The 26,258-nt window shown below is 45.6% G+C and overlaps 1 protein-coding gene across 2 annotated transcripts in view; it reads right to left on the bottom strand.

Annotated features, from left to right (window-relative positions):
• The window catches only part of NUDCD1 (NudC domain containing 1), a 204,385-nt gene that overhangs the window by 75,085 nt on the left and 103,042 nt on the right, over window positions 1–26,258 (bottom strand). For both annotated transcript variants that reach the window (XM_075582430.1, XM_075582427.1), the window contains exons 7-8: window positions 13,176–13,320; window positions 936–1,055 (exon numbers count right to left, since the gene is read on the bottom strand). In XM_075582430.1, the coding sequence (XP_075438545.1) occupies window positions 936–1,055; window positions 13,176–13,320 (265 nt within the window). The remainder of the gene's footprint in view (window positions 1–935; window positions 1,056–13,175; window positions 13,321–26,258) is intronic.

Below are 26,258 nucleotides of genomic sequence, written 5' to 3'. Positions count from 1 at the left end.
AATTGAAAATATTTAAAGACGCTAAATGAAACTACTGATACATATATATTCAGCAGCTAGGTGTGAAATAGCCAAGGCATGGAAACAGGAACAACAACCAGCCCTAGATGCAGTAAAAGCGAGACTCTGGAGGGTTTGTCTCATGGAAACACTGACAGGGATACAAACTGACACAGTGCAGAAATTCTTACGTGTGGGAACCATGGCAAAACTATATAGGGGATAGATATCTTACTAGGGGGACTCGCCAAATTTGAAGAGCAACAAAGTAGAAAAGCCATAAAGACCCACAAATTAAAGGTATTAGTATGGAAGTAACCTCGGTAACATGCGGCAGACCCGGAAAGGTATTCTGTATTCCACCAAACGTTGAATATACAATATATTACATAACTTCCAAAACGTGATAAAATACTATAAATGCAATGACATTTTTTATTTTGTTCTTTGCTCCTCTTTTTGTCCTTTATCAGTTGAGAGAGTATAGCTTGTCGGTTTTTGTATTGTACCAAAGTGCTGCTATTTAAGTTTACGCTAATATAAAGGCAAAAAGTAACATGCTACCCTTTAATTTTCTCTACCCCTCCCCGCCTTTTTTCATAGAAAACTCCAATAAAGAACAAGTTAATAAAAAAATGAAATGACAAATTATTTCACTGCAATGAATAAGGCTGCGCTTATAGTGCCGGCGACGCGACAAAACAAATGTATTGTCGCCGTCGCGTGCACTTATAGTAGAAGCGACGCGACGACTTGGTCACGATTGCTGGAAGTCAATTTGATTTTCCCAGCGACCGCAGCGTGACGTCACCGTAGTGACGTCGCCGTCGCTGGCACGATAAGAGCAGCCTTAGATTGCTGAAGATTTGTTGTTGCAAACTGCTCCTTATTGCAATTTTGTTGAATGTGGAAATACATACAAACGAAACACTTACTACATGAGTAGTCTTCAATGTGTTGCCGTCAAACCTGCACAAACTTGTACTGTCTTCAAGAAAAATATCACATTCCTCCAAATCCTGAGCATTACACGGAGGTTTCTCTTTATCTGGATCCTGTCAAAAACAAAAGGCAATAACATATAAATGCGTGTTTTATTTATTTATTTTATCAAATGTTTTACCAGGAAGTAATACATTGAGAGTTACATCTCGTTTTCAAGTATGTCCTGGGCACAGAGTTATGATAACAACACATGGTCACATACACAACAGAGGTTGTATATTCAATTTACAGACATTTCTTGGGCAGTTAGAGATAATATATGATTATGGGCTTATGTAACAGTTACAGAGAAGATTATAATGTGAGACAGCTGAAGTCCTGAAATTACTTAAAACTGGAGGCGGTTTTGAGAGCCTCTGGTAGGATGTTCCAGTTGTGTCGTGCACGGTAACAGAAGTAGGAGCGGACAGATTACTTGTTGAATCGTGGGAGCGTGAACAGTCTTCTGGAGTTTGATCTCAGGTAATAAGTGCTCTGTGGTAGGGGTGAGGAGCTTGTTCAGATAGGCGGGACGCAAGTGATAACCAATCTAGTTCTTTTAGTATTTCACAGTGGCATGTGTTGTACTGACATTTTAAGACAAAGCAGCATATTGAGTTGTGGAGGGTGTCTAGTTTGCTAAGGTGAGTTTGGGGTGCTATAATTGGCATTAGCATCTGCTCTATGATGCGCTTTTTGACCAGATGGCTTAGGGAGGATTTGTTCCTGTATTTAGTATGGCATAGGTTTTGGATGTCAGAGTATCAATGTACAACCCATATGTTAAATGGGAGTCAAACCATATGCCCAGATATTTAAAACTAGTGAGAGGGCCCAAATTAGATCAAACGCAGATATCAGGGGATAGAGGTCAAACAAAAGATATACAAGCTATCGCTGTTTGCAGATGACATGTTATTAAACGTTATCAAGACCCATGACTTCACTGCCAAATCTATTCAACAACCATAAGAGTTCCAAAAATTATCAGGGTTTAAAATAAACAACGATAAATCGGAAGCCTTAAATATAAACCTTCCACAGGAACAATTAAAGCTAATAAAACTAAACTTTGATTTCAAATGGAAGCCTCAGGCTATAAAATATTTGGGAATCTGATTAACCAATGCGCAAGACACCATATACGAGACAAATTACCCAGCAATGATAGAAACCTTGAAAAAAGAGCTAGAGGAATGGTCCAGATATCATATTTCCTGGATAGGTAGAGGAAATGCTATTAAAAGTAATCTATTACCAAGGATCCTATATCAATTCCACACCTTACCAGTGCAAGTGAAAGCTAGGGATATACACGACTTGCAGACAGAAATCATGAAATGTATATGGAACAACAAAAAAGTGAGGATAAAACTACCCTTACTTTATCAATCCAATAAATCTGGAGGCTTAACTCTGCCACATTTAATTACGTTTTACCAGGCAGCTCATCTAGCCAGCTGATCCACTGGCATGCTCACAAAAAGGTGAAAAAATGGGTGGAGATAGAGTCTCTAATCTATATGTAGCAGGGTTCCCCCTGGGCACCCCTTACCTTCGCTTACCGGGGGGGACCCCTGCGCTGTGTCAGGGAGATGCAGGGGTGAGCGCGTTGCCGGGAGCTCTCGGCGGCATCTACAGCCAGGCACCGCCATTTTGTGTGCGTACGCGCATACGCAGAAGCTTGCGCCTGCGCAGTGTAGCCCCAGGAGATGCGGCGGCCATTACAGAGAGGGAGGCAGGTCACGATGGTGCTCCGCAGTGCAGGGACCCCTAGAAGTCGCGCATGAGCAGTTAGGGCGATGCGGCGGCCATTACAGAGTTGCGCAGGCTCAGTGGAGAGTAGCGGCGGCCATTACACATAGAGCATGCGGCCCCAATGCTAAAGAGGTCCTGAGTGGACTACAACTCCCAGCAGCCTCTGGGGACTGCCCTTTCACACAGATCATATGCAGCCAGAACAGCCACTAAGGCCTCGTTCAGGGTGCTGGCTTCGGAGGGAGGGCGTGCTGACGTGCTTGCTGCAGTGAGAAACAAAGTATTCAATTTGAATACTTGTTGTCAGGGTAGCAACTGCCCTGCCTCCGAAGCCAGGAGTTGACGCTGACGACAGTTTCAGTAAACGAAAATTTCGTTTTTTGGAACTGCAGCAGCGTCACAGGGACCCAGGCAGCCAATGAAATCATTCTCCAGAATGATTTCAAGACTGCAACACGGATCCCTGCTCTCTGTCTGTGACCGGGAGGATTTTAGCATGTGACGTCACTGAACGACAGAAAGCTGGGGCTGTCGGCAGGGGATGATCGGACGTCTCCTACAAAAGTAACGCGCGCTCTCGCGGACGCGCGCCCTCCATATCCCAAAGCAGGCACCCTGAACGAGCCCTAAGGCTTACAGATTCTCATGCTGCATTTCGATACATTGTTGTGTGCAGAGTCAGGAAGCAGGCTGTGAAGCACATGAGGAGTCAGAGCTGGGAGCAGGTTGGGGAAGGGTGTGTGTAGGGAGCAGTAGCCCCTGCATACTAGGCCAGGTTACCCCCCAGGCAGGCCCTGAGCCATACCATAGATTGTGGTTGCGACAGGGACAGGCCCTAGGTGGGTGCACTGCCCCTTTAGTTATTTGTTAGGTTCAAGGACACAGCTGCAGTGCTGCGAGCCCCTGACAATTGTGTCTGGACACAGACCATCACTCAAGATAGAGACTATCTTCCTGGTGGGATTGTCTGGCGGGACGCCACCCCACGCATCAAGAGCGGAAGCATCGTGGATCACGCTTTCGGATCCATCAGTCAAGTACAGCATCTGCGCGCCCGGGTGTGGACACACCCGGCAGGTACCATCAAGTCACCAAGTGCACCAACTACACACCTCATATTAGTGGGCAGCGCTGTTCCACACTTGGGTGGGGTTGTGGGACTTTTGAGACACTTGGGTGGATGGTGGTGGGGTTGAGGCCCAGTGAGGCCAGGTTAAAGGGTGACATTGCCGTGTTGCCATTGTTGATGTACTGTAATGTGTTATGTTTTAGTGCATATAGTAAACTGTTTTATCCATACTCTGGTGTAAGTTCTTACTGTATGTGGTTCCTGTGTAAGGGGTTATTCTACACACTAGAATCCCTGCACAGGTGGAGGCCCCTATAAGCAGTACGTTAAAGGATACACCCCAGGCTCCCAGTGGCAGAGGTTCATGCCTCCTGTGAGCCTATCAGGTATTGCACCACACTGATAACATATGTAGATTTCCCCATATGGTCCCTATCTGCGATTGGGGGGGAGGGGGAACTGTGTTACATATAGATATGGTATTGTAATTAACAAAGAAAGATAGACCCAAACTGATGGTGCCCCTGGAGTCTGTGTCACACTCACTTAAAATGTGGGACTCTGAGAATCAAACATGGGTTGACCAATTTAAAATCTCAGATGACACTATTATTTGAGAATCCTAGCTTTGCCCCAGGCATGGAACCGATAGCTTTCCAGGAATGGAGCATGGCATGAATAATGAGGGTCAAGGATCTGTGGTCAAATAAAGAAATACAACGTTTTGAGACAGTAATGAAAGCGATTGGGTTACACAAGTCAGCCTTTTTTTTTTTTTAGATATCTTCAACTGAGAGACCATATAAGTAGTAAACGCCTGTATAATGACTATACAGTTTTTGAGGACATGTGTCTCTCGGCGGAAGATACAGTAAGGCCTGATCTCAAGGTATATAACCTACTAGTAGATGTTAAATCAGAAACCGAAAATAAAACCCAAATTTATGACAAGGTAGGAAGTGGCTCTAGGAGTAGAACTAGACCAAGAGGGGTGGGACGATTTATTTGAAGGGATTGCAAAGAATTCCACATGTGGTATAATTAAGAAAATGTATACAAAGTGCTCCACCACTGGTACTATACCCCACTAAGATTATCCACTTTTTTTTTTGAAGTGAAATTTCTTTAGTGGCACCTATTCTGATGGGGCAAAATGGGAGAGATGGAGACGAAAATGAAACGGAAGTGACGTCACGGCTCCCCCTCCCCCCACACGCCTGCTGTGACATGCCGCTCCTAACGGGCGTCGCTCTTCCCACACGGCTGATCACATATGGCGCAGCTCCTAACGCCCGCCATTCTCCCCATACGTCCGCTGCAATGGAGCGCATGCGCATTGCTAATGGAGATGACTGCGGACTTATGCGCATGCGCAGAAGCGGCTGGCAGCGGTGCCTTTCCCACACATTTAATCGCCGCTGCCACTAACGCTCACCCACACCGGACGCCACGGCACGCAGACCCGGTGCCGGACCGCAGCCCGTTGAGATGCCGGACCGCAGTCCGTTGAGATGCCGGACCGCAGCCCATTGAGATGCCGGACCGCAGCCCATTGAGATGCCGGACCGCAGCCCGTTGAGATGCCGGACCGCAGCCCGTTGAGATGCCGGTACTAATCAGTGGGAGCGGGGAATGCCGCGCATGGGAGGAGCTTGTTTCCACACCGGTGACTGGAGGACCAGGCGCTTTGGTGGTGGGGTGGGAGGAGTCACGCGGCTGACGGAGTGAGACAGGGGGAGAGAGAGGTGCAGGCTGATGGGGAGGGGGAGGTACAGAGGTAGAAGACCAGACAGTACCTGACATAGAGAGCAGGTCAGTGAGTGCCGGGCCGAGCAGCCAGCAGAGGCCGTGGTACAGGTGATCTGCAGCGGGAGCCCCCCGCATGGTGTCAGAGCTGAGAGGCTGTGCTGGGGTCGGTGTTGGTCTGTGCGGTCTGTGCCCCTGTTCTGTACTGACACACAGCGCTCTGTGCACCTCACCCAGCAGCAGAGCCTGCCGCCTCACTGCTATTGGCTGAGATCTGCTCGGGAGCACATGTCAGACACCTGTCATTGATCTGCAGCCTGCAACATGGACATGGACACACACACACACACACACACACACACACACACACACACACACACACACTGACTGACACACACACACTGACTCACACACACACACACTGACACACTGAATGACACACACACTGACTGACACACACACACACACTGACTGACACACACACACACACACACACTGACTGACACACACACACACACACACACACACACACACACACACTGACTGACTGACTGAAACACACACACACACACTGACTGACACACACACACTGACACACTGACAGACACACACGGACACACACACACACTGACTGACTGACTGACACACACACACACTGACTGACACACACACACTGACACACTGACAGACACACACTGACTGACACACACACACAAAGACACTGACAGACGCACACACACTGACTGACGCATGCACACACACACACTGACTGACGCACACGCACACACACACTGACGCACACACACACTGACATAGCCAAGGCATGGAAACAGGAACAACAACCAGCCCTAGATGCAGTAAAAGCGAGACTCTGGAGGGTTTGTCTCATGGAAAAACTGACAGGGATACAAAATGACACAGTGCAGAAATTCCTAAGTGTGGGAACCATGGCAAAACTATATAGGGGATAGATATCTTACTAGGGGGACTCGCCAAATGTGAAGAGCAACAAAGTAGAAAAGCCATAAAGACCCACAAATTAAAAGTATTAGTATGGAAGTAACCTCGGTAACATGCGGCAGACCCGGAAAGGTATTCTGTATTCCACCAAACGTTGAATATACAATACATTACATAACTTCCAAAACGTGGAAAATACTATAAATGCAATGACATTTTTTATTTTGTTCTTTGCTCCTCTTTTTGTCCTTTATCAGTTGAGAGAGTATAGCTTGTCGGTTTTTGTATTGTACCAAAGTGCTGCTATTTAAGTTTACGCTAATATAAAGGCAAAGAGTAACATGCTACCCTTTTATTTTCTATACCCCTCCCCGCCTTTTTATATACTAGATATAAAAACACTATCCCAGTCAATAACATCGAAATAAGTTTTAGAAACAATAAAAGGACAAAAAATTCCAAGGCCCCAATTGAAAATATTTAAAGACGCTAAATGAAACTACTGATACATATATATTCAGCAGCTAGGTGTGAAATAGCCAAGGCATGGAAACAGGAACATCAACCAGCCCTAGATGCAGTAAAAGCGAGACTCTGGAGGGTTTGTCTCATGGAAAAACTGACAGGGATACAAAATGACACAGTGCAGAAATTCCTAAGTGTGGGAACCATGGCAAAACTATATAGGGGATAGATATCTTACTAGGGGGACTCGCCAACTGTGAAGAGCAACCAAGTAGAAAAGCCATAAAGACCCACAAATTAAAGGTATTAGTATGGAAGTAACCTCGATGACGTGGTGTGAATCTGAACATAGCGTTGTGGCAGACCCGGACAAGTATTCTGTATTCCACCAAATGATTGAATATACTACTGTATATATTACATAACTCCCAAAACTTGGAAAATACTTTAAATGCAATTAAGGTTTTTCTTTTTTTCTTTACTCCTCTATTTGTCCCTTGTCATTTGAGACAGTATAGCTTGTCGGTTTTTGTATTGTACTAAAGTGCTGCTATTTGAGTTAACGCTAATATAAAGGTATTACACGTATGTTAACAAATGTCCGTAAATGAAGAGTAACATGCTACCCTTTTATTTTCTGTACCCCTCCCCACTTTATTTCATAAAAATTCAAATAAAGAATAAGTTAAAAAAAAAACACAAAAAAACCCACTAGTAACATGGGCTAGAGTGATGTTCCAGTTGGTTCTGATCTGTAGCTCCGTCATGGGTAGCTTTGGAAATTTAGCATTAGTCCCAAATACAATAGCACACTTTTTTTTTTGGAAAATCTAGTATTCCCAAGTCTTGTAAATTTAGATTTAAGTACGTGTCCAAAGTCAGTGACACTAGGGCTGTGTGCTATAAAATATTGTCATCCGCATATACATGAGCATCGAAGCTCCCTTACAATCTGTAGATAGATCATTAATGAAGACTGAAAAGAGTATGGGCCCCAGAACAGACCCTTGCAGGATCCCACAGGTGACATTAGGGGGGTTGGAGGTTAGACGCCGAAATAGACACATATTGGGATCTACCTGATAGGTAGGAGTGAAACCAGTTTAAAGCGTGTTCCCCTTGTTGCCAATTGCAAAGCCAGTACAACCAACCTCACACTGATGAGACCCAAAAGGTCTAAACAGCTGTCTGTGAGTGGTTTGACTGGCTTTGCATCTAATCCCATGCAGTGTTTAAAAGCTGTGTGAACAGTAGAGCATTTGCTTACAAGGTTTCTATGTAACAATGTATTTCAGGTAAAAATGTGACATTGTGTGCTCATTTACATGTCATTTCCCAGAATCCCTTGCTGCAGTGGAAGCACTGTATGCTAGGTGATAATGGTGAAAGGCAGGGTTGCAGCCCTGTCCAGGACATGTGAATGTGCTCACAAGTGATATTCTTTATTGACTATATGCTAACAGTGGTTTCACCCACCATAATTAAAAATGTGTGTATATATAACACACACACACACACACACACACACACACACACACACACACACACACACACACACACACACACACACACACACACACACACATATATTTCTGTGGAGCAAAATGTTTTACATATTATACATGATGCACAGAGCTAACCCCACAAAAGTTCATACATGGGGCATAGAAAGGTAAACCTGGCATTATACCATTTTATTTATTACTTTAATTTTTCCTGTCTGTATTGTACATGTAGTTCATCTATTAATTTGTTTTCATAGTCACAGTTATTTTTCCCATATATGCTTTTATTATTTAGCTGGGAGTGCATGGTAGGCGCTATGAAAAAAAGTTAAACAATAGAGGCCACAAGCAAATATTTGGCTCTGAAAGTTTCAGCCGATATGGTTTCTTGTTCTTTTTATTTCTTTTTTTTTACACATTCGACTGCAGAATAAAAGGATCAGATAGATGGTGGTCGCAAAGATTTCTCCCTGTTTCTATGCAACACTTATTCAGTGGTTGATGCAAATAGGATATTGGTAATGGTAGCCAAGTGGTATAAAATAATGCAGGCAAAGGCACTGGAGGATCAGTCTACCTAATGAAGGGCCCACTTCACATGTCACTATCACGGATCTTCATGCACTTGTTTTTTAAGTAGTCCTTGTACCCACTGATAATATACTTGATTAATGTGTCCTACTTTCAGCTTCCATTATTACATCTCCAACAATAATCTGAATTTCTTTTATGCCTCATGGAAATTAGTTATGTTTAAAGCATTCTTCAGCACAGAATCCATAACTGTGTAACCACCTCAATCTACTATTGGTACTCACAGATTTTCACTTCTCCATTATACAGTTGTCAAGAACATTACTATCCACTCAGTCTCAGAAGTATGTAGCCTAGGGGAATCATTCGACTTCTCCCTCTCCTTTTCCCTGCATATAAATGCTGTTACTTGCCCTTTCTTACTTTACATTGCAAAAACACAAATTCATACCCTTGTTCTCTCCCTCGTTGACTACTGCAACATTCTTTTATCCTGATTTATAACAGGAGCACCAAACAATTGCCAGCTCAGGTAAGAATGTATAATTATACATGATCACATGGTTTACATATAAAAATAAGAAAAAAAAAGGGGGAAAGTAGTATTGCTGTTAAAATGTAACATCTTTACCCTAAATTGGTTTGTATTTTTATGAGTAATAGTTCTTCAGTTAATGTTACGCAATTTTACATCCATACCCAAAACCAAATCTGATGAATACATTTTAAGATAAATCTAAATATTATTTGTGCGATCTTCGCTGTGGAAATGATCATTTTGCACAAAACTTCCCAAATACAAAAGAAGCACCAACAGTACGGGTCTATATACAATTTTAAATGAATACCTGACTTTTCAATGTATATATATTTTCACTTTCTATGTTTTCATTAACATTTCTGTGGCTCAAAATATTATTCCTCCTGTATAAAATATATACACACACAGCCCCTGTAAGCTCAAAACCAAAATCCACCACATCATTCATTCACAAATATATATAATCTGTTTATCACGTACAGTAGTGTTAGGACACTAATACAAATATATTCGGGGACAATACAAGGAGCTTTCAAAAGAACTATTCATCCCATGGGCAGTACTAAGGACTCGGGCCATCCCTTAAGGTTGTAGGAAAGGAAATTTCACCAGCAACAAAGGAAAGGTTTTTTTACAGTAAGGGCAGTTAAAATGTGGAATTCCTTACCCATGGAGACTGTGATGGCAGATAGGGGGGGAGGTGGAGGGGAGGTGAAAGAGGTGGGGGGTGGAGGGGAGGTGAAGGGGGAGGGTGTGGGGGAGGTGAAGGGGGGGTGGAGGGGAGGTGACGGGGGGGGGTGGAGGGGGGTTGGAGGGGGTGGGGTGGAGGAGAGGTGAAGGGGAGGTGGAGGGGGGTGAAGGGGGGGTGGAGGGGAGGTGGAGGGGGGTGAAAGGGAGGTGAAGGGGGGGGTGGAGGGGAGGTGAAGGGGGGGTGGAGGGAGGTGAGGGGTAGGTGAGGGGAGGTGAAGGCCGCTCACTCACCCGTCCGGCCGCTCACTCACCCGTCCGGCAGCTCCCTCACCCGTCCGGCAGCTCCCTCAGCCGTCCGGCAGCTCCCACGTGGATCTGAGGCGGGAGGCAGCTTGTTGTGGCCGCTCCCTCGCTGTGTCCCGGGCGCTCGCTCCCCCGCTGACTGTAGCGGCGCCGGGGGGGGGGGAGGAGGTGAAGGGAGGTGAAGGGGGGTGAGGGTGGGTGAGGTGAAGGGAGGTGAGGGTTGGGTGAAGGGGGGTGAGGGGAGGTGAAGGCCGCTCACTCACTCACCCGTCCGGAAGCTCCCACGTGGATCTGAGGCGGGAGGCAGCTTGTTGTGGCCACTCCCCCGCTGACTGTAGCGGCGCCGGTGGGGGTGGGGGGGGCTCGAAAGCGCGGGAAAAGGAGACACGGGGAGAGGAGGAGGTGCGCGCGGGTGTGGAGGCTGATGTTCGGGGAGGAAGAGGCGGAGGCTCCGGCGGGTATGTGAGCCCCACCCCCCGGGTTATACATGCTGCTAATGTACACCCCCCCCCCCTACTGTGTGTGTGTGTGTCCCTGTGAGAGGTGTGCGGGGGCGGCCCAAGGGACCAATGAGATTTCCCCTAGGGACACCGGACATCCAGGCATACAGTGCTTTCAATTATATAGTATAAGATATAATTTGTCAAGTTGGATGTAGCACTAGGCCTTTTTGTATGTATGTAAGTACCGTATGTATATTTTTGTTGCAAAGCAGGCTTTGTTTTTTTAATTCCTCTGGAGAGAGTGTGTGTGTGTGTGTGTGTGTGTGTGTGTGTGTGTGTGTGTGTGTGTGTGTGTGTGTGTGTGTATATATATATATGATAATGGGGAAAGGCGGGGTTGCAGACCTGCCTAAGACATGCAGATGAGCATACAGTTGTATTTGTATATATATATATATGTAGAGGTATCAGTACCGTGTTAGCCGAGCTTCAATAATCAAAAAATAAATAGATGATACCGTTCTGTGGCTAACGAAATGCTTTTATTTGTGCGAGCTTTCGAGATACACTGATCTCTTCTTCCGGCGATGTTACAATGAATGAAGCAAGGATAACTTAAAAACAGTGTCTCTTGGAATGTTATCTGTGCTGTTCCTTCCCCCGTGTGGATGTGTTTTATGGCTAGAGGTGTCAAAGGGTAACTGAAAGCAAGTGATATTCACACTGATACACATACACACTCTTTCTTCACTTGCTTTCAGTTACCCTTTGACACCTCTAGCCATAAAACACATCCACACGGGGGAAGGAACAGCACAGATAACATTCCAAGAGACACTGTTTTTAAGTTATCCTTGCTTCATTCATTGTAACATCGCCGGAAGAAGAGATCAGTGTATCTCGAAAGCTCGCACAAATAAAAGCATTTCGTTAGCCACAGAACGGTATCATCTATTTATTTTTTGATTATATATATATATATAGATATATATATATATCTATATATATATATATAATCTCCAGAGGAATTAAAAAAACAAAGCCTGCTTTGCAACAAAAATATACATACGGTACTTACATACATACAAAAAGGCCTAGTGCTACATCCAACTTGACAAATTATATAGCTAAATAATTATCTGTTTATGTATATATATGTTTATGTGTATATATATATATATATATATATATATATATATATATATATATACACATATATACACACACATAGACAGACAGGCAGACAGACAGACAGACATATTTATATATAGGAGGAATAAAAAAAAAACAAAGCCTGCTTTGCAACAAAAACCCAAAATGAACTGTACTGTTTAATATAGTTGTAGCCATGCCTGGTGTGGTTACCAGTCTGCCCTCGCTGACACGCAAGTCCTGGTAGGAGCAGGCAGTGCCAGTATCAATTATTGGCTTTTCCCCACACAGCCCACTTCCCTTGAGTGACAGGGGAGGAGGTGGGACTAGGTCTGTGTTCTGCCCAATCCTGGGTTCAGACCTAGTACCTTCCCCCTTCTGTACTTAAGGGAGTTGCAACTCCAAATTCAGTAGTGTCTCTACCGTTGAGAGAAACAAGGTATCACGCAGGCTGCTGTGCACTGGCAGGCCCTGGTCCTCTTCCCTAAGTGGGAGACTGAGTGATTACCTTTTCCCCTGGTTCTGCTAGAGGGCCATGGAAGAGCAGGGACTGCTGCAGGAGCCCTTGACCATAGTGAAGGTCCTGGTTCAATCTCATAGTTGGAGACCAGACCAGTGACTGTATTGGGCCAGGACTGCCTTGATACTGTGTGTGTGCTGAAGACTAAAACCGGTTCCAGTTATCTGTACCTCCTGCCTGGTGTGTAATCTTTCTGGGGGGAGAGGAAACCGTTTCTACTGTGGGAGATTGCCTCCATACATCTGGAGCCTACAGCAGATGGAGGCGCTGTGTACCATGGAGTAAATGTCGGGTATATACCCCAGAAGCCTGTCGTGCAGTCCCCACAACCATCGGCGGACCACTCAGCATTCTGTGAGCCAACAGGTAGCATGCACCATACACCTGGTAACAGGGGAATCTCCCATTGGGTAGGGGAAACACCGTTACATAGTGTACAGTTATGAGCCCATTGGTTAAAATATTTAGAAAGGACTCCCAATTGGTTTCATTGTAAAATGCTTACCATTTCCTCAGAAGTGAGATGCATGAGTTGTTCTGCTATGGCGGCACTTTGTACAGGATCAGCAATGTATTCTCCTTGCTCATCACCATCAATAAGCTCTGCCCACATGGATCCTGCAACTCTCTTTATCAAAGTAATCTCCACACTATGGGAACACAAAATAAAAGCATATATTTATATATATATATTTATATATACAGTATATAACAAAAACAAGAAATAGTATTAGCGCCCACAGAAATGGCAAAGTTAGGAAAGTATTACAACCAACATATTGTAAGGATCCGCGCTGCGGGTATACCCACGTCCAGCACCTCCTTACCTTTTTCACAGGCCGTTCAGGCTCCCCGGCGGCATTGCCCGCTGCTGGCTGCTGTCCCCGCACCTCCAGGCCACGCGCGTCATCCCTACAGGCGCGCGGACCCAAGCCGCCATTAATTGGCGCCTGACTCCGCTGAAGCGGCGCGCGCTCCCTGCGTGTCTCCGCCCCTGCCCCGTCAGCTTTGCCTCCCAGGTTCCTCTTCCTTACCTGACCCTTCCCCTGTCCGTCCCTCTGCTCCTCCCCTTCTTCTGTCTACTCCCAAACCCTCCGGTACGCCTCTCCCATTCTCCGCCTCAGACGCAACGCACATACCTTACACGCCCCTTCCCCATCAGATTTGCCTATCAGGTCCTCCTTCCCTTTCTGTCCCTTCCCTTGTCCGTCCCTCCACTCCTCCCCTTACTCTGACCACTCCCCAAGCCTCTAGTAATTCTCCTCTATCTGGGTCTTACCTAGGTCACGCCTTTGTTCCTCCCCTCACTCCCATTGGTCCCAAACTTTCACACTCTGCTCTCCTATCAGGTCCTTCTCCGGGCCGCTCCTCCATCACTCCCCTTTCCCTGATTGGTCCCAGCCCCCTATATAATCCCCCTTCACCATTTCCTCTTTGCTCTGAGTACCTTGGTGCGGTCGCCTGGCCTCTCTTGTCTTTTCAGTGCTTGCTCCTGTCCCTGGAAATTCTGCTGACCTCCCTGGATTTGACCTTTTGCTTTGGACTCTACTACGCTGCTCTCTGGAACCCTTTGGACTTCGCTTTGGACTTTCTACGCTGCAGACTTCTACAACCCTTGGACACGGCACACGGACAATCTACTACGCTGCTCTCTCCACTCCACGACCCAGGCTTACAGACTATGCTGCCCTCTCCAACCCACGACCCTTGGCTTACGAACTTACCCTTCTATGCCGGAGCTGTCAAGTACGGTATCATTTACATTCTTGTTACCCGGACCACCTACGCTACTTCCACACTCCGGCCGTGCCCCCGTTTACTGTTAGGTGTGTGGTTTTTCTCCTTTCCACCTCAGTCCCGGGGTCTCGTCTGGTTTGTGGGCAGGCCGAGCGTTGCACATATATAAAGAGCATTAACCATGCATTAAAAAATAACAATAAAAAATTAAATATGAAAAATAAAAACAAAGATTTTATATGAAAAAATATACAATACAAGTGAATGTCCAATCCCAAGAACACTGTCCTTCAGAGTTTCTGCAGCCTGAAAAAGGGACCACCAAATCCCTCATGGATATCTAAGAGAAAAACAAAAAAACAACAGGCGCACTCATAGTGTAGTAGGTAGAAAAATTTACATGGGCCTGGTAAGTATAAAAATGCGCACTCACAAACGTGATAGGAACATAAGCAGATATGAGTAATACTCAATCGCCAACGGTGACACTATAGTAGCAGATCGGACGTCCTGGAACTCCACCATGTGCTGCTGGTCTCAGTAACGTGTCGCTTCTGTGTACCAAGTGCCAATTACTTCCTCACTCCTACTAGAATCTCGCGAGAGTTGTGACGTCAGCGGGAGCTCCTAGACAATCTCAGACTCCTCTCCGTTGCATATAAAATGATCCAAAACACCCTACGCGTTTCGTCCTTAAGACTTCGTCAGGGGTACTCTCTCTGGAGGTCTGGTTTGCTACTATCCTGTCACCGTTGGCGATTGAGTATTACTCATATCTGCTTATGTTCCTGTCACGTTTGTGAGTGCGCATTTTTATACTTACCAGTCCCATATAAACTTTTTTACCTACTACACTATGAGTGCGCCTGTTGTTTTCTTGTTTTTTTCATATATAAAAAATAAATAAATGTGGTATTGTCTATCAAATGGTAATTATTAAACACACTACTTTCATAGAATTGAGTGAGCAACCTCTGTGGAAACCTTTAACCATCTTTGTTGTATCTTCTGTAAGCTGCAATGGAATTATTATTTCCAACTTTCACCTAATGGGTGCCATCCAATAAGACATTTGTATTAATTAAAGAAACGTGCACTTTTTTCATATTCATATCAACCATATTATTTATTCTAATATTGTATAAGATCTTCTGTTTTTGAGAACTATTCACCAATGTGAATTTTCTAAGTATTAGGACAACATGTGAAAATATGTTTACCACATACTGAAGCATTAAACAAATGTTAACAAGGTAGTAGGGTATTGCAGTTATGCAAAGCCACTTAATTGCAATACTAAAATCTGTTGCAAAGAGGGCCTGTCCTGCAATTACTCAGTAAAACAAATTGCCATCTTTTTCCTTCACTTATATACTGTAAAAATGTAGGCAGTAATATTTTAAAATATTTTCCTAATCAGGGCGCAAGTGACCGACATACAATAAACTCCTGATAGAAGTACAGCTTAACCCCGTTATAGTGCGGTCCTCGGGGGCCACCCGCGACCATCGCGTTATAAACGGGGTCGCAAGAAAAAAATGGCCGCCAAAAAAAAATATATATATTTTTTTTTGTGGTACCGTGTCCGCCGGAGGGGGAAAGCTGAGAACTCTCCTAGCGTTCCCAGACCCGGTGGGGCAGCGGCAACAGCACACCACACTTACCCGGCATCTGGCAGCTCTTCTCCCTGTCTCTGCTTCCTGCTTCTACTTCCGTCTTGCGAGAGCAAGCTCCCTTAAAGAGACAGTGTGTCTGTGTGTGTGTGTATGTCAGTGTGTGTGCAGTGTGTGTGTGCAGTGTGTCGTGAGTGTGTGCAGTTTGCTGTGTGTGCAGTGTGCTGTGAGTGTGTGCAGTGTGCAGTGAGTGTGCTATGAGTGTATGCAGTGTGCTGTGCAGTGTGCTGTGTGTGTGTGCAGTGTGCTGTGAGTGTGTGCAGTGTGCTGTGAGTGTGTGCAGTGTACTGTGAGTGTGTGCAGTGAGTGTGTGCAGTGTGCTGTGAGTGTGTGCAGTGTGCTGTGAGTGTGTGCAGTGTGCTGTGAGTGTGTGCAGCGTGCTGTGCTGTGAGTGTGTGCAGTGTGCTGTGAATGTATGCACTGTGCAGTGAGTGTGTAGTGTGTGTACTGTGTACTGTGTGTGCAAAAAAAAACAATTTTTTTTTAAATTCGGGGTCCACGCTCAAACCGCGTTATAGGCGGATCCGCGTTATAGCGGATCGTGCTATAACAGGGTTGAGCTGTATTTAGGCTGCCATGAGTTTATATCCTGAAATGCTTTGGAGGACTGTGTCCCATCTTACAGGTTTACATTGTTAGATAAGGGACAAAGGCCAATATTGAGATGTCCCACGAAAGAGAGAAGCATGAATTACACAATTCAGAAGGGGCGCTGAAGAGAACAATATACAGGATTGGACTTGTGCAGGGGCTTCTGTCATGTTGCAAAATAAACAGTAATCCATTTCGTGTTTGGACTGGGGGACGATGCGGTGTTATTTGGCAGGCAACAGTTATGTGGTGTCCCTCCAAAAATGAGTAGGCTAAATATTTAATCACACACATTAAGGGGGTCACTGAGCCATTTGTTTGGTGACATGTTTGTGGGAAATTTGGGAAGGACTGCTCCTTTTTTTGGTTGCAATCGCCTTGTATGATAATGTTAAGCAACAGATTTGTGTAATTATAATTTTAAATGATCGCATTTTCCAACAACATCAATAGAAGTACTGGTCATGGGCACGTGCCAGTTCTTGAGGAACACAAGGGAAACAGAATATAAAATGCCAGTCAGTCACATACGTTTGATACGTTGACAATTGCATACAAACTGTCACATTATTATTTTGCATGTATTTGTTTTCCACATAAATACCTTTTAAAAGACCCTGAGATCTGTCACATAGCCGGGAGGTGAATCCTTCTTCTCACAACTCGGGGAGATTCTTTTACGAATGTATTTGATGTTGCATGCATAATGGCACATTAAAACTGCATTGTTTAATTGCTATGTTGGCAGCATAGAAGCAGCCCTTGAAATCATTAGTCCGGTCACATGCACAGGTGGAACGTGTGAATCCACCCATAATCAGAATACTGCTGTATAGTACCTTGCTAATTAGGCTGCTGTTGAAATATCTGAAGCACAACGGCTATCGCTTACTTCAGAAACGATCACATCAGTTTTGAATCCTTTACAAAACTTACTTACAAATGTGTTTGCTGTAGACTGATAAATTGGACCTTCTCATAATGGTGTCAATATCTATATTTGGGAAGCCATCAATCCGATCCCTTTGCATGCAAAGGCAGTACATTTCACTGTAATTTAAAGCAGCAAGCTCCGCTAGTGAGTATTTTTCTACTCTTAAAGCAGCAATCCAAGCGTAGTTTTTTCTTCTTTTTTTACATAGCATTGAAGCAGTGATCTCTAGAGCTGACCACATTAAATTTCAGCTCTGGTGACCCCCTCCTCCCCGAGATACTTACCTCCGTAGCTGGTATCTCAGCGTGGTTTAAAGGTCCTGGTCACGCAGGCCAATAGGAAGCTGCACCAGATGATGTCCCGGCTTCCTATTGGACTGAGGGACGTGGAAGCTTTGAACAAAGCCATTATGAGAACCCCAGCTAGCCCAGCCAAAGCTGATACCGGCACCCCCCATGGAGTTAAGTATCTCGGGATGCAGGGGGTCCCCGGAGCTGAAATTAATGGGGTTTAACTCTGGGGACCCCCTGCTTAAATAGTGTAAAAAAGAAAACACAATTAAAAAATGGTCCACTTGGATTGCTGCTTTAATCCTCTCACTAACAAGGAGAGTTGTCAACTGTGTGACCAGGGGATTTTTCACATTTTTGTAATACAAATTTCAAACCATGATTTCTGTCATATGGTTTGCTAGAGTGCACCACAATACTATCATTTAAAACAGGTGCTAGTCCCATGTACACAAATGTACTTACAGTAGTATGCAAGAAAACAGGAATATTTTTATACTTTGCAATGCAGTATGTAATATGGATAACTTCATTTCGTCTGGAGGAGCCATATTACGCACCACATAAGCCACATATTACACACCAAATAAGCCATAATTGTCAACTTTAAAAAATATATAACTTTTACTACTTGTATTTTTATTAGATAATGTTTTTTCATTAGAGAAAAGAGTACCGTTTCCCATAGTAGCATTACACAGATTTTGATGCACTGCTATTTTCTCATGTAATTACAGTAACTAAATACTGATGCATCCAGAAACAGGTTTTATATTCTGAAAGTACACAATCCAATGAATGCTGGGATGTGTCACTTTGAACTGTCCTTCTCTGGCATCTCCCTCCTGTTCACTCCCTCTTTCTTTTGGGGTCCCACAAGGCTCTGTCCTTTCCACTGTTGTCACTCGACACCTTTTCTTTAGGTGAACTAATATAATTTTTTGGCTTTCAGTATTATCTCTATGCCAATGACAGCCCAATGTATCTCTCCTCTCGAACTCTTCTCTCTTTTATCCAGTGACCAACTGTCTCTCTGTAGTCTCTTCCAGTGTCCCCTTGTTACCTCAAGCTTAACATGTCCAACACAGAACATATACATGTCCCCCTTACACTGCCACCCCTATACCCAAACTCTCGCTTACTGTAAATAATACCAAAATCTCATCAACACCCCAAGCCTGCTATCTATGGGTCATCTTTGACCTCTCTTTCATTCCTCACATTAAGTCCCTCACAAAGTCCTGCCATATCCATCTCCAAAAAATGGCCAGCATACGCCCTTTTCTCACTCCTGATGCAACTAAAATCCTAATTCACTCATCTGGTCGCGCCTTGACTACTGCAACATTCTACTAGTTGGCATTCGCCTTATCTGCCTATCTCAACTCCAGTCCATCCAAAATGTCCCATCGGATATACACAGACTCATCTACGTCACTCACCGCTCCACTTCTGTTACAACAGCTGGGAGACTTTCATACAGAACAACCCAAAACTGTACAACAGTGTAGTGAAGCTGTAATAACCCAAAATACAGGTTTATGACTTATTAACTTGCATAGCAGTTAGTGCTACATCAGGTGCGTTAACCTTCGTGAATCTCCCCCTTAAAGGGCTTGTGCCTATAAAAATGTCCTGGCTGTAAATATGTGACAAAACAATGCACTACATGTATCAAAGAAAGGTGTCCTACTGCTTTCCATGAGATTGTTTTCATTGATAAGTAGTTGTGCCACGTATGTTTTGCAGCTGGGAGACTTGCATCTAGGACCACCCAAAACTGCGCAACAGTGCAGTGAAAGATCACATTAAAAAGACCACATCCAGTAACATGAAATTCGCAAAAACAAAGGAACTCAAACATTACTATTGTGTCAATGGAATGTGAGCTTGATGTCCATATTAACTATGAAAGCGCTTCATACAATAATAACTTTGTATGATTGAGGTCTGCAATACCAAAGGGCTTTCAGTGTGTTGATCCCCTTAATAAATTAACCATTTCTATTCGTAGCTATAAAAATCACTGCTATTATTTATGTTCATGTTAAAACACGATTCTTATGCTCTACTTTTCACTGTTACGGTTGCCACCTATGCTTAATTGCTACCAGAAAGAACCACTTTAATCATATTCTTTGTTTTAATTAAGTGAAAAAACAAATTGGGAAGGTTAACACTTGAATTGCATTCCAAGGTAACAAGTTAAATGGACAGGGACAAACACAAATCAGTTCAACTGTACGCTTAAAAAAAATCGTTTCAGGTAAAAAATGCGCTGCATACTCTTTCCTTTCCCTCATACCTTTATGGGTCTAACTAGTGATTAAAAACTGGTGGTAACCTATGTAGTGGTGTTTCCCCCACCCTATGGGAGATTCCGCAGCTACCAGGTGTATAGAGCTGCTGCATACCTGTGGCTAACAGAAGATTTGAGATCCCGCTGATGATGTTGGGGAAAAAGGACAGGCTTTAAGGTGATATCGGGTTCCCCTTCATTCGTTGGTCAGCGCCTGCATCTGCCGCAGGCTCCAGGAGAGCTGGACACAGTCCCTGCGGAAGAACTCTATCATACTCCCCCTGACAGACTGCAAGCCCAGGCAGATGTATATTTGACAACAGGAACATCTTTATTCCTCTCCATTGTAGAGGAGAGCAGACAGTCTGCAACCGCATACAGTAACACTGGTCTCCAGCCTCAGGATGGTCCCAGGACTGAACCGCCAGTGATGGGCCCCAGAGGTCGGTCCTAACTCTTCCCCTACTCCCTGATGGAGCAGGGGGTATGGTTCTCACTCCCACTCCCCTAAGGGAGGGAATAGAATGTGACAGAGCCCTGCACACCTCTCTCGTGAGACCAGTCTCTCTCAAAGGGGAGAGACAATGAACTCAATTTAGGAAGTGCAACCCCTTAAGTCCATGGGGGAGGGTTCAAGGTCTGAGCTCAGGATTGGGCAGAACACAGGCCTTGTCCCGCCTTATACGAGGACTTGCATGTTTGTCAGGGCAGATTAGTAGTCAAAACCAGATATGGCTACACTTATAAAGCAGAAATGACCCTGATAAAAAGGGACATAGGTTACAGAGAAAGTTGCCTTATAATAATTTTAGGTGGCACCAGGATCCACCACCGTCAGGAACCACACGGATTACGTTTCCTAAATGGGTCTGCCTTTAACTTCTGTCTATTTCTGTATTAAATGTTGATGCATTTCCTGTTTCTGAACAATGCATGAATGATGGTGTGCAATAAAGTTGTTTTTTTTAAATCAATCTTTTTTTATTGGTAACATTCATATACAGGTATACATACAGTAATGTCATGGGCACATGACATTTTATCAAAGTACAACCAGGTGTTAACCAATAAAGTTTTCCGTTTTCCATAAAGGGAAAGAGGGGGAGAAGGGGGAGGGGGGGGAGGAAAATGAACAGGGGAAAGGGGTAGTTGGGGGGGGGGGGGGGGATGGAGGGGGCAGGGGTTGCCCGGAGGCCTCCGGTTCCCACCCTCGTCTGTCTGGGCACTCTCAGGGTCCGAGGGGGCTCAGACTCCCTAGCTTTACCGCTCTAGCCAGGGGTCCCAGGTGTTCCAGAACTGTGGCATCTTTTTGGAGCATGGCTGTGAGCTTCTCCATGGACATTACCTCATCTATCCTTCTAGTTACCGTGTTTCTCGACGGGGCGTTGACCTGTTTCCAGGCCACCGTGACCGAACATCTGGCCGCTGTCAACATGGCCCTGATCAGTCTGGATAGTGGCGGGGGAAGGTCATCAATAGGTTTGCTCAGCACAAAGGTCAGGGGATCCAAGGGAAGAAGGAGCCCCGAGGTCTCCCGGATAAGCGTCTGGATCATGGTCCAGTACCTCTGAATCTCTGGACATGACCACCAAATGTGGGCCATGTCCCCCTTTTGACCACATCCCCTCCAGCACACATCAGGCGTGCCGGGGTAGATCTGGCTCAGCCTAGCCGGGGTCAGGTACCACTGGATTAATTTTTTTTAGATGTTTTCTTTTGTTGTTGTGCAAATTGATGTTTTAGCAGCCTGCTCCCAGACATCCTCCCAGTCTTCTAGATCTATTGGTAGGCCAAGGTCCTCGGACCATTTTTGCATATAACAGTGAGACGGTGGGTCGGATGACGACTCCATCCCCTTACATATCTCAGAAATTAGGCCCCTCCGGTAGATGCTTTTAATACATATAGATTGAAACCTAGTTAGTGTGGGGAATTTGGAGTTTTGAGAAAGCGATAGGAGGAAGTGCCTGATCTGAAGGAACTTAAACAGATGTAGGTCTTGGGTCTGATATTTGTCCTTCAGTCCCTGAAAGGATAGGACCTCTCCCTTCTGCAGCAGATCGGCAACCATCCTAATACCAAGACCCTGAAACTGGTCAAATTGTCTTTGAGAATAGCCAGGTGGGAAGTTAGGGTTTCCAAAGATAGGGGTGAGCTGGGAGTGGGAAGCTAACAGAACGTACTTCCCTTTGCTTTTAAGCCAAGCGTCACACGTGCATCTCATTGCTCCGAGGTCGAACCTCTGTGGTCCTGCATTCCTTTCCTCCCGAGGACCATAATGACACCTGAAGAGGGAAGGGGCGAGCGTAGTGCGACTCTATTGCGAGCCAACAGGCCGAGGCCGGGTCGCAATTCCAAAACTACAGCCTGCTTCAATTGCGCCGCGAGGTAGTATCTGACCATATCAGGAACCCCCACCCCCCTCTCGCTTTTGAGGAGAGCATCACTGATCTAGGGACCCTAGGTCTCCTGTCGTTCCAGATAAATTGGAGCAGGAGGGATTGGATACTCTTCAGGGCCGCCTGTGGAACCGCTATGGGGAGGGTTTGGAAATTATACAGTAATCTTGGGAGAACGTTCATTTTTACAGAGATTATTCTTCCAAACCAGGAAATTTGATGCTTTTTCCAAGCTTCTATGTCTTTTTTGATCTGGTCAAATAATGGGGGATAGTTATACTGGTAGAGGGAACTATAGGAGTTTGAAATTTGAACCCCACGATATTTGATATAGGTGGAACTCTACTTATAGTTATATTGTATGAGTTTCCACGTTGGGTCTGGGAGGGATATGTTTAGGGCTTCTGACTTATCCATGTTAACTTTATAGTCAGAAACTGATCCAAATTGACTCAGTAGCCTTTGAAGTTTAGGAAGGGAGATATGGGGGTCGGCGAGGGTCAGAATCACATCATCATCGAATAGAGAGAATTTGTATTCTTTTTCAGCAATTTGAATCCCCTTGATACTTTTTTCTTCTCTAATTTTTGCCGCCAGCGGTTCAATTGTTAAGGCGAATAGTAGTGGGGAGAGTGGGCAACCCTGTCTAGTCCCATTCCTGATAGTTATTGGATCTGAGAAGCCGCCTGAGAGTTTAACATACGCTGTTGGATTTTGGTAGAGGGCCCTAATCCCCTCCAGGAAGGGACCACAGAAGCCAAACCTCAGCATTGTTTGGTCTAGGAAGGACCACTTTATTCTGTCGAACGCTTTTTCTGCGTCGAGGCTCAGAATCATTGCTTTGGTTCCAGTGAGATGCACGTGGTCAATTATATCCACAATTTTGCTGGTGTTGTCGGAGGTCTGTCTTCCAGACACAAAACCTACTTGATCTACATGCATGAGTCGTGGAGAATTGGGTTGAGCCTATTTGCCAAGATCGAGATCGGTATTTAGTAGGGAGATTGGCCTATAATTACCACACATGAGCGGGTCTCTACCCTCCTTGTGGATTGTAGCTAAATTTGCCGCGGTAATTTTGGAGGGGATCGGCTCTCCTTGAAGAAAGGAGTTGTACATGTCTAGTAGATAGGGGGATAGGGTCGGCATGAACATCTTATAGTAGGTGTTCGAAAAAACGTCCGGGCCCGGTGTTTTGGCTAATTTGAGCGAGCCGATGGCTCTGGATAATTCCTCCAGAGAATTTTTTTTGTTCAAATTTTCCACCTACTCCGGTGACAGGGAGGGGAGGTTACACTGCTCCAGGTATTGCATTATTGTTTCGAGACTAACCGGGTCTCGGTCTGGGGAGTGTAGGTTAAACAAATCAGAGTAAAAATTTGCAAATTCCTGAGCTCTCTCTTTTTCTATATACAAGACCTGTCCTTTTTTAGTGCGTATTCGGGTTATCTGGGATTTAACTCGTATGCCTCTGAGTTTTGTGGCCAGGAGCCTGTCCGCTTTGTTGCCCCTGTCATAATATTTTTGTTTGGACCACCTCAGTGCTCTCTCCACCTCTTCAAGCTGTATTTGTATAAGGGCTGATCTGGTTTGGATTAGTTGTTTTAGCGTTTTTTTGGACCCCATAATTTTATGCTGCTGTTCCAGCTGAGAAATCTTATCTGTGAGGTCTTTTTGGAGCTTGAGTTTCGTTTTCTTTTTATAGGAGGCAATTGAGATCAGGTCACCTCTGATAGAGGCCTTGTGGGCTTCCCACAGCATAGCTGGAGCTGAGACGGAACCGCGTTAATTTGGAAAAATATTGATAATTTTTGCCGTATTACAAGCTCTGTTTCGGGACAGTTAAGTAGGGAATCGTTCAGCTTCCATTTGTACTGGCTGTTCTTAACGAAGGGCAGAGAGAGAGTGAGATCGACCGGTGCGTGGTCGGACCAGGTGATCGGACCTATATTTGACTGGGAGGTTGCCTGGAGGACGTTTCTAGTACCTAGAAAATAGTCGATCCTCGAGTAGGACTGATGAGGTGTAGAGAAAAAGGTGTAATCCCTTTGACCCTGGTGCTGAGCCCTCCATATATCCACTAGAGAGAACTCTTCCATAATGTCCCTAATTTTTTTGGCTTTCTTTTGGGATTGAGTGGCATGAGGAGTAAGCGTGGTTGGTAAGAGAGTGGGGATAAAGGTTGAAGACTTGTATTGAAAATATGAAGCAACCATATTAAAGTCCCCACCAATAATCAGGGAGTAGAGGGATTGCTGCTCTAACGACTCAAGAAGGTTTCTAAAAAAAGGGATTTGGTTTTCATTGGGGGCGTATACATTAACAAGCGTGATTGGTGTTCCCGATAGGGTGCCCTGGATTGTCAAGAACCGTTCATATGGGTCAGAGTGTGACTTAGTTAGGGTAAAGGGGGGCGAGAGGGAGGGAGGGGGGAGGGGGATAAAGGGAACATGGTGGGGAAAGTGGAGAGGGAGGGGGGGGAGAGGGAGGGACGGGGGGAGAGGGAGGTAGGGGGGAGAGGGATGGGGATAAGGGGAACATGGTGGGGGGAGAGGGAGGGGGGGAGGGGGATAAAGGGAACATGGTGGGGGAAAGTGGAGAGAGAAGGGCTGAAAGTATACGACCTTCCCTCTGAGTTTCTTAATGCTGGGGGACATGGACGGGCAGTCTGTGTTGTTGGGGAGAGACTGGAGTATGGGGCATCGTCTGGGAAATTCTACGCAGATACGACCTCATTCCCGCTCTCCTTTCCTCCAGCGTACGTGTAAAGTGTTCTCCAGCTTGTGGGGAGCAGCGTAGAGGCATCCCTGGGAACCTCTGGGGCTCCGCAAGTGGCTTCCCTCATTCTTCAGAGACTCGGAGGCGGGGAGTCAGCTGATGTGCTCCGAAAAGGAGTCGCTCCGGGGACGGCTGCGAAGTGGGGGCATCTCAGAGGAGGGCCGGATTCCAGCAGGTAAGTGGAAGGGCTTCGTGTAATGTCGGGGAGGTGGGCTGGGGGGAGCAAGCTAGGTAGAAGCGCTGTTATGCGGGCAGGATAGGGAACCGGATGGGAGAGGTGTGCGGGAGCAGGGCAACTAGAGAATGGATAGGGGCGGCGGGGGCATGAAGGGGGGGAAGAGGAATGAGGGAGCAGAGTGGTATGGACTTCGGCTGCAGCACTGGGGGGGACGCGAGGTAATTAGTGGAGCCTCTGATTAGCTAGGCGCTCCGATGCTCTCGGGGTGTCTGTGGGTTCTTGTCTTGCTGTGGTGCGGGGGGGGGGTGGTCATCTCGCGGGGGGGATAGACCGAGGGCTTTTAGGAAATCTTGAGAGTCTTCAGGGTCTGAGATGGTAAAATATTGGCCGTTTCTGGGAACAATCAATTTGAAGGGATACTTAACTCGTCGGTCTCTGAGAAAGGTTGTGAGGGACTTCATGTCTCTTCTTTTGCCAATAGTGAACCTGGAGAGGTCGCTGAAGATTTGGATATTGTAGTCTTCTAATCGGATATCCCCCGCTCCTCTCCCGGCCGACATAATCCTCTCTTTCGTTGAGTAAGTGTGGAGTTTCACGATGACATCCCTGGGGCGATTCGGGTCCGGAAACTTGGGCCCCAGGGCCCTGTGCGCCCGGTCCATTTGGAGGTCGTGTTCTGAAAGGTCTGGCGCCAGATTCAGGAACACTT

Source organism: Ascaphus truei, chromosome 2 (genome assembly GCF_040206685.1).
Source record: "Ascaphus truei isolate aAscTru1 chromosome 2, aAscTru1.hap1, whole genome shotgun sequence".
Classification (NCBI taxonomy): domain Eukaryota; kingdom Metazoa; phylum Chordata; class Amphibia; order Anura; family Ascaphidae; genus Ascaphus; species Ascaphus truei.
Note: the sequence above shows the minus strand (reverse complement) of the source record. Positions and strands in the feature narration are given on the sequence as shown.